Consider the following 9,869-nt stretch of genomic DNA (forward strand, 5'->3'; position numbering starts at 1 on the left):
GACAGGTTAAGATAACTGCAAATAGCTAACGTTAGCTGGCTGGTTTAAGATAACTGCATATAGCTAACGTTAGCTGGCTGGTTTAAGATAACTGCATATTGCTAACGTTAGCTGGCTGGTTTAAGATAACTGCATATTGCTAACGTTAGCTGGCTGGCTAAGATAACTGCATATTGCTAACGTTAGCTGGCTGGCTAAGATAACTGCATATAGCTAACGTTAGCTGGCTGGCTAAGATAACTGCATATAGCTAACGTTGGCTGGCTACGATAACTGCATATAGCTAACGTTAGCTGGCTGGCTAAGATAACTGCATATAGCTAACGTTGGCTGGCTAAGATAACTGCATATAGCTAACGTTGGCTGGCTAAGATAACTGCATATAGCTAATGTTAGCAGGCTAAGATAACTGCATATAGCTAATGTTAGCTGGCTAAGATAACTGCATATAGCTAATGTTAGCTGGCTAAGATAACTGCATATAGCTAATGTTAGCTGGCTGGCTAAGATAACTGCATATAGCTAATGTTAGCTGGCTGGTTAGATGGTGTTATGTATTTCCAAAACGTTGGTTTACTTTAATCACTCAAGTCATGAGTTCAAATGAATGGTTTAATTTAAAGTTATACATTTTAAGTTATTTCTATTGTAGTTTTTGCTTCACCAATATAAACATGGTGTCTACTGGCTGTCAACAATTGAAGACAGGGGGGGGAAAAAAAATCTAAATAATAATATCGTATTTTTTATTTTCTTTATAGAATCCGAAAACTCACTAGCTTCAAGAACTCTAGTCCACTTTTTATTTAACTAGGCAAGTCAGTTAAGAACTTGACAGCTTAGGAACAGTGGGTTAACTGCCCTGTTCAGGGGCTGAACAACATATTTTTACCTTGTCAGCTCGGGGATTCAATCCAGCAACCTTTCGGTTACTGGCCCAACGCTCTAACCACTCGGCTACTGAAAGTACGTTGAAATCACGTTTTAAAAAATGACCCGAAAATACGTATTGTAATGACCCGGCTGGGTCATTAAAGAGAAAAGAGACGGACTCCAGGTGTACAGGTCAGAACACAGGTTTATTCCTAAACTGGGCTATTGTTCAGGCCACAGCCCACGCCGCTAATGCCGAACGTACACAATTATACATGTCGAGTTAAGGTCACTCTAATAGGAACAGATCAAGGCCCGAACAGAAGAGGGAGATATGAGACACTCATCCCTCTTTATGCATTTCCAAATCCCGCGGGATTACCCATCATACCCCCCCAACCTTTCCATCTGTCCTGACATATTTAACCCCTGCTAGTAGCCATGAGAACCATAACACACCCACAAACACAGAACACAATACCGGGTCGTTACAATATTTTCAACTACAACCGAACAAATATTGGACGTCGGGCATAGTCTTCTTTCCATTGACATTTTGCTCGGTGGAATAGCCCCAATGTCAAAACACAGTTTTAATGTGTCTAAATCAATAACCAATATGCAGAAACAGTTTGTGATATATTGAAAACCTAAACATAAAATGTGCTATGTACACAAACTGCCACAAGAATCACATTACTTGTATTTTTTAAACAAGCTCCTTATAAACTGCACAAGCATCAGAAACGCTGTTCTTTTGACAAGTAGCAATAAATCATGTTGTACGTGCTGTTGAAACAAAAAAAAAACACATGGAAATGGGAGATACATTTTACCTCACTGGTTAGAGGACAACCTGCAGAAGACAGCCAGCTACATTTGGGAGTGATGCATTTAAATTTAGGGGTCGCAAAACGAAGGAACGCAACACTTATTTGTCATCACTCAACAATATCATGTTGAAATCAATTGTGTGACAGAAGGGAGATGAGGTTGCAGGTCCTGTTAAAACTAACAGCTCAAAAACCACACAGAATCTGGGAGTAACGTGTATATCCCTGGTTAGAGAACAACTTGTAGAAAACAGATCATTACATTTTGAAGTGTTGCATTTTGATTCAAGTGTGTCACCAACGTGGGAAGTCTAACAGGGACAAATGTTTAGGCTTCTACATTGTGACATCAATAAAATACTCCTACTACAATGTTAAAACATTCTACATTGTGACATCATTTAAATAGTCCTACTACAATGTTAAAACATTCTACATTGTGACATTATTTCATTGATATCATGAAACAACTCCTTCATGTATTTTATGTTTAATCAGAGATCTTTTATCAGAGTATTTCTTGTCACATTGATCACAGCTATGAGGTTTCTCTCCTGTGTGTGTTCTCTGGTGTGCAGTCAGATGGTTAGATTTAGCAAAACTCTTCCCACATTGATCACAGCTATATGGTTTCTCTCCTGTGTGTGTTCTCTGGTGTGCAGTCAGATGGCTAGATTTGGCAAAACTCTTTCCACATTGATCACAGTGATATGGTCTCTCTCCTGTGTGTGTTCTCTGGTGTACAGTCAGATGGCTAGATGTAGAAAAACTCTTCCCACATTGATCACAGCTATATGGTTTCTCTCCTGTGTGTGTTCTCTGGTGTGCAGTCAGATGGCTAGATATAGTAAAACTCTTCCCACATTGATCACAGCCATACGGTCTCTCTCCTGTGTGTGTTCTCTGGTGTACAGTCAGATGGCTAGATGTAGAAAAACTCTTCCCACATTGAGCACAGCCATATGGTTTCTCTCCTGTGTGTGTTCTCTGGTGTGCAGTCAGATGGCTAGATATAGTAAAACTCTTCCCACATTGATCACAGCTATAAGATTTCTCTCCTGTGTGTGTTCTCTGGTGTATTTTAAGTTCTGATGAAGATTTGCAACATTTCCCACAGTCAGAGCAGCAGTGAGATTTCTTCCCTGTGGGTCTCTGCTGGTGTTTCTTGAGGAGTTCTGATCTGGAGAGACTCTTCTCTGCCCTGTCAGCATCATGAGGCTGTTGAGGCTCGCCAGAGATTCCACGATAGTCACATCTCTCTCCTGTGTGAACAACAAAGTCAGACGGTTAAAGGCCCACAACACCACAACTCCACTGTTTATTTGAGGTAAAAGGTGATGCCCAGAGGTCTGTTAAATTATTTTACAATTGTCTTAAGACAGTCAAATCCTAAGCAGTGTGCCAGACGACCTTTTATCTCCAAAAAAGGTCCCTTTATGTGTTTGCTAAAATTGCGGCACGAGGGCGATGCACACACAATTTGATTGCAGAAACACCTCCCTGCTAATGAGGAAACCACTAGTTATGGATGTAGTATATCTGCTAATGAGGAAACCACTAGTTATGGATGTAGTATATCTGCCTGGAACAAAAATGGTGAGCAAAGATTTTAGTTTTCCACAATGTATTCTGAATATTACAGCGCAAGATCAGGAGTACTACTCAAGGAAACTCACATTAAGCTCTGTGTCTATTCACCACCTTGGGGGAAAACACAGGGGAGTTCTCATAGGCTGACAGCAAAAATAGCATCTATTTACAGGTTGCTTATGAGTGCATTTCACACTACTTTTGGATCATAACTGTAAGGCTCGTTTGAATCTCCTGCTTAATATGTTTGTGTTATTGTCGCAAAGATAATTATCTAAGATAATTGTGTAGTCTAGAGTAATTATCGGTTAGCTAGCCAGCTATTTTCGTCCGCCGCGCTGCCGTTCTCCTACCTAGTCAACACTGCTAACACTGCTAGCTAGCCAACTTCTACCGAATAGCAGCACTGTAGAAACTATTACATTACAACGGAACGATTTGATTAGTGTAGTGTTAGCTAGCTACATAGTTGTCTTTGCATCTAAGACAATTGTGTAGTTTAGACTAATTATCTAGCCAGTTACCGAGGTTACCTAGCCAGCTATCGAGGTTACCTAGCCAGCTACACTTTCAAACGAAGTCAACAACGCAGCCACTGCTAGCTAGCCTACTTCAGCAGTACTGTATCATTTTAATCATTTCAGTCAATAAGATTTTTGCAACGTAAGCTTAACTTTCTGAACATTCGAGACGTGTAGTCCACTTGTCATTCCAATCTCCTTTGCATTAGCGTAGCCTCTTCTGTAGCCTGTCAACTATGTGTCTGTCTATCCCTGTTCTCTCCTCTCTGCACAGACCATACAAACGCTTCACACCGCGTGGCCGCGGCCACCCTAACCTGGTGGTCCCAGCACGCACGACCCACGTGGAGTTCCAGGTCTCCGGTAGCCTCTGGAACTGCCGATCTGCGGCCAACAAGGCAGAGTTCATCTCAGCCTATGCTTCCCTCCAGTCCCTCGACTTCTTGGCACTGACGGAAACATGGATCACCACAGATAACACTGCTACTCCTACTGCTCTCTCCTCGTCTGCCCACGTGTTCTCGCACACCCCGAGAGCTTCTGGTCAGCGGGGTGGTGGCACCGGGATCCTCATCTCTCCCAAGTGGTCATTCTCTCTTTCTCCCCTTACCCATCTGTCTATCGCCTCCTTTGAATTCCATGCTGTCACAGTTACCAGCCCTTTCAAGCTTAACATGCTTATCATTTATCGCCCTTCAGGTTCCCTCAGAGAGTTCATCAATGAGCTTGATGCCTTGATAAGCTCCTTTCCTGAGGACGGCTCACCTCTCACAGTTCTGGGTGACTTTAACCTCCCCACGTCTACCTTTGACTCATTCCTCTCTGCCTCCTTCTTTCCACTCCTCTCCTCTTTTGACCTCACCCTCTCACCTTCCCCCCCTACTCACAAGGCAGGCAATACGCTTGACCTCATCTTTACTAGATGCTGTTCTTCCACTAACCTCATTGCAACTCCCCTCCAAGTCTCCGACCACTACCTTGTATCCTTTTCCCTCTCGCTCTCATCCAACAATTCCTACACTGCCCCTACTCGGATGGTATCGCGCCGTCCCAACCTCCGCTCTCTCTCCCCCGCTACTCTCTCCTCTTCCATCCTATCATCTCTTCCCTCTGCTCAAACCTTCTCCAACCTATCTCCTGATTCTGCCTCCTCAACCCTCCTCTCCTCCCTTTCTGCATCCTTTGACTCTCTATGTCCCCTATCCTCCAGGCCGGCTCGGTCCTCCCCTCCTGCTCCGTGGCTCGACGACTCATTGCGAGCTCACGGCTCCGGGCAGCCGAGCGGAAATGGAGGAAAACTCGCCTCCCTGCGGACCTGGCATCCTTTCACTCCCTCCTCTCTACATTTTCCTCTTCTGTCTCTGCTGCTAAAGCCACTTTCTACCACTCTAAATTCCAAGCATCTGCCTCTAACCCTAGGAAGCTCTTTGCCACCTTCTCCTCCCTCCTGAATCCTCCTCCCCCTCCCCCACCTCCTCTCTCTCTGCAGATGACTTCGTCAACCATTTTGAAAAGAAGGTCGACGACATCCGATCCTCGTTTGCTAAGTCAAACGACACCGCTGGTTCTGCTCACACTGCCCTACCCTGTGCTCTGACCTCTTTCTCCCCTCTCTCTCCAGATGAAATCTTGCGTCTTGTGACGGCCGGCCGCCCAACAACCTGCCCGCTTGACCCTATCCCCTCCTCTCTTCTCCAGACCATTTCCGGAGACCTTCTCCCTTACCTCACCTCGCTCATCAACTCATCCTTGACCGCTGGCTACGTCCCTTCCGTCTTCAAGAGAGCGAGAGTTGCACCCCTTCTGAAAAAACCTACACTCGATCCCGCCGATGTCAACAACTACAGACCAGTATCCCTTCTTTCTTTTCTCTCCAAAACTCTTGAACGTGCCGTCCTTGGCCAGCTCTCCTGCTATCTCTCTCAGAATGACCTTCTTGATCCAAATCAGTCAGGTTTCAAGACTAGTCATTCAACTGAGACTGCTCTTCTCTGTATCACGGAGGCGCTCCGCACTGCTAAAGCTAACTCTCTCTTCTCTGCTCTCATCCTTCTAGACCTATCGGCTGCCTTCGATACTGTGAACCATCAGAACCTCCTCTCCACCCTCTCCGAGTTGGGCATCTCCGGCGCGGCCCACGCTTGGATTGCGTCCTACCTGACAGGTTGCTCCTACCAGGTGGCGTGGCGAGAATCTGTCTCCTCACCACGTGCTCTCACCACTGGTGTCCCCCAGGGCTCTGTTCTAGGCCCTCTCCTATTCTCACTATACACCAAGTCACTTGGCTCTGTCATAACCTCACATGGTCTCTCCTATCATTGCTATGCAGACGACACACAATTAATCTTCTCCTTTCCCCCTTCTGATGACCAGGTGGCGAATCGCATCTCTGCATGTCTGGCAGACATATCAGTGTGGATGACGGATCACCACCTCAAGCTGAACCTCGGCAAGACGGAGCTGCTCTTCCTCCCGGGGAAGGACTGCCCGTTCCATGATCTCGCCATCACGGTTGACAACTCCATTGTGTCCTCCTCCCAGAGCGCTAAGAACCTTGGCGTGATCCTGGACAACACCCTGTCGTTCTCAACTAACATCAAGGCGGTGGCCCGTTCCTGTAGGTTCATGCTCTACAACATTCGCAGAGTACGACCCTGCCTCACACAGGAAGCGGCGCAGGTCCTAATCCAGGCACTTGTCATCTCCCGTCTGGATTACTGCAACTCGCTGTTGGCTGGGCTCCCTGCCTGTGCCATTAAACCCCTACAACTCATCCAGAACGCCGCAGCCCGTCTGGTGTTCAACCTTCCCAAGTTCTCTCACATCACCCCGCTCTTCCGCTGTCTCCACTGGCTTCCAGTTGAAGCTCGCATCCGCTACAAGACCATGGTGCTTGCCTACGGAGCTGTGAGGGGAACGGCACCTCCGTACCTTCAGGCTCTGATCAGGCCCTACACCCAAACAAGGGCACTGCGTTCATCCACCTCTGGCCTGCTCGCCTCCCTACCTCTGAGAAAGTACAGTTCCCGCTCAGCCCAGTCAAAACTGTTCGCTGCTCTGGCACCCCAATGGTGGAACAAACTCCCTCACGACGCCAGGTCAGCGGAGTCAATCACCACCTTCCGGAGACACCTGAAACCCCACCTCTTTAAGGAATACCTAGGATAGGATAAAGTAATCCTTCTAACCCCCCCCCCTTAAAAGATTTAGATGCACTATTGTAAAGTGGCTGTTCCACTGGATATCATAAGGTGAATGCACCAATTTGTAAGTCGCTCTGGATAAGAGCGTCTGCTAAATGACTTAAATGTAAATGTAAAAATACATATACATATGAGATGAGTAATGTAGGGTATGTAAACATTATATTAAGTCAACTGCTTTATACTTATAAAACACTTCAACCAGTAAAATGCTCTTTAGCTAGCTTTGCCATCAGCCTGAAACTGAGGGTTTGTACATTAAGTGTTTAACAAATTGGCCTATAACTTCACCTAACAACAACATAGACCTACTGTAGGACCCATAACTTCACCTAACAACAACAGACCTACTGTAGGACCCATAACTTCATCTAACAACAACATAGACCTACTGTAGGACCCATAACTTCACCAAACAACAACAGACCTAGGACTATAATACACTAGGCTACTCTGTAATGTGTTGTCATTCTAAATGTCCTGAATAAAGGAAAATAGCTCTGTGTGTTGTACAATAGCCTATCCATCAAGGAACAGTTCTCTACACATTATGAGCTAAGTATCTCCGTGTCCAAACAGACTAATGAGACCCTACTGTAATCAAGCCGACAATAACACATTATAAACATCAATTTGTTAGGGATGTTGGATCCAACGTGGAGCACGGCATAACTGTCTTTACCAGAGTAATGAATGAAGAAGCACTTTGGTTGTTGTTGCATGTCGTGATGTTTGTCTTTTTTTTCTTTAACCTTTATTTAACTAGGCAAGTCAGTTAAGAACAACTTCTTATCGACAATGACGGCCTAGGAACGGTGGGTTGACTGCCCTGTTCAGGGGCAGAACAACATATTTTTACGTTGTCAGCTCAGGGATTCGACAGATTTTTACAATCTTGCAACCTTTCGGTTACTCTAACCACTAGGCTACCTGCTGCCCCGATTTGACTGTCATTCCGAAAATGATTTCCTGGATCTGCTGATGATAGTTGAACATATAACCGTAACCAAACAGCTACAGTATTAAGAATTATGTGTAATTATTGAAGAACCGCATTAATGACAGTATCGATTTGGGTGTTGTAAATAAAGTTAAGGTGACTCTCGGTTAGAACCATTGGATTTAGCAAACTGAAATTATTGAGGATTTCTGTGCCCATGAAAACTGTTTTCCCAGCGTAATATAAGGAAACTAAATGTTACGTAGGTAGAGTGCATTTCAGAGATTTGAATACAAAAAACGGTCCTAACAGGACAATAACCTAAACCACAAGGCCAAATCTACACTGGAGGAGCTTACCAAGATGACATATTGAATGTTCCTGAGTGGCCTAGTTACAGTTTGGACTTAAATCGTCTTGAAAATGTCTTTCTAGCAATGATCAACAACCAACTTGACAGAACAGGAATGATTTTAAAAATAATAATGAATATTCACATGAAGATCAGTCGCCTATTGGATGACATCACGACTTCCCATCAAGCCAACTCCTTGAAGGCCTTACTATGACATCACTCACTCCTAGTTTGCAGTTGTCTAAAAAAAACACTATTTTGCTCAAAACATTTATTTGTTTCCCTTTAGTGTGTTTATACTTCACTGTATTTATATATCACTTTTCAACAGGAAAAGTTAAAATCACTGGAGGAAGTTATGAACAATTCATACAGTACAAAAACATATTCAAGTGTAGAATGCCCTTTTGAAAATCACACATTAGTTCAACAACTGCAGCGTTTGTGTCCTTGTTTTATAAGATAGTACGCACTGTATTTACTGGTGTTAATCAGATCAATGTCCCTGTTTTATAAGATAGTACTCACTGTATTTACTGGTGTTAATCAGATCAATGTCCCTGTTTTATAAGGCAGTACTCACTGTATTTACTGGTGTAAATCAGATCAATGTCCCTGTTTTATAAGATAGTACTCACTGTATTTGCTGGTGTTAATCAGTTCTCCAGTCTTCTCTTCTTCGTCCTCCTCTAATGTGACAGTAATCTCCCCCTCTTCCTCCTTCATTCCAAAAACGTCTTCATCTTCTTTCACTTCATCCTCCTCCTCCTCTTTCACTCTGAAGGCGTCTTTCTCTGTAACATCTTTCACTTTTTCTTTCACAGTAACATCCTCCTCCACTTTCACTCTGAACGCGTCTTCCTCTTCTTTCTCTGTAACGTCTTTCTTTTCTTCTTTCACGGTAACAGTCTCATACCCTACTTGTTTTTGTATTGTAACATCCTCCTCCTCTTTGACGAGAGCTTCTTTCTCCATCCAGCAGACCACCTCTTCTTTATCAGGAGGAGAGTAGTTAGGTGAACTCATGGTCGGGGATAATAGCTAGTTAGCATAAGCGACTAGACTAGTGCTAACTTAACCAGCAAGCTAGTTGACTTACAACGTAAATATTAAATGGGGTAGCTGGTTGTTTCCACAGAGGTATGTTTAAATCATAGTGCCAAATAAACCACGAAATTGTCTAAATAACTTGAATGTTCCGACTTTGTTGGCTAGCGAGCTACCGAGATGGCTGCAGTTGTTGAAGAAGCGTTCCGTCCACTAGATTATACGTCACACTAGAAACATCGCCTGAAAGACACATATCGCCATCTGCTGTCTGGAGGGAGTAAACGCAGTTGAGAAGGGAACACTTTTTGTCTTCTTCATTGAAATATAATTTTATAAAGCAGTTTAGGGAAACCTTTTTTTCCTCTCCATTAAATATGAATATTATATCAACACGTACAAAGAGCAACAAGTGTTGTTTGATTAGTTCAGTTTTTTTATGAGAATTTAAAACAAACTACATCTATTCCACATCTGTATTCCTGATTCAGTCAAATAACTAGATAT

The 9,869-nt window shown here is 43.8% G+C and overlaps 1 protein-coding gene across 1 annotated transcript; it reads right to left on the reverse strand.

Annotated features, from left to right (window-relative positions):
• Positions 1-1,060: 1,060 nt before the first annotated feature.
• Positions 1,061-9,563, reverse strand: LOC129839074 (zinc finger protein 664-like). The gene is made up of 2 exons (XM_055906345.1): positions 8,954-9,563; positions 1,061-2,968 (listed from the first exon to the last, which is right to left on the reverse strand). Exons 1-2 carry the CDS (start codon positions 9,339-9,341, stop codon positions 2,166-2,168), a joined length of 1,191 nt encoding a protein of 396 aa, XP_055762320.1. The 5' UTR covers positions 9,342-9,563; the 3' UTR covers positions 1,061-2,165.
• Positions 9,564-9,869: the final 306 nt, after the last annotated feature.

This window comes from Salvelinus fontinalis, chromosome 40, assembly GCF_029448725.1.
Source record: "Salvelinus fontinalis isolate EN_2023a chromosome 40, ASM2944872v1, whole genome shotgun sequence".
Lineage (NCBI taxonomy): Eukaryota > Metazoa > Chordata > Actinopteri > Salmoniformes > Salmonidae > Salvelinus > Salvelinus fontinalis.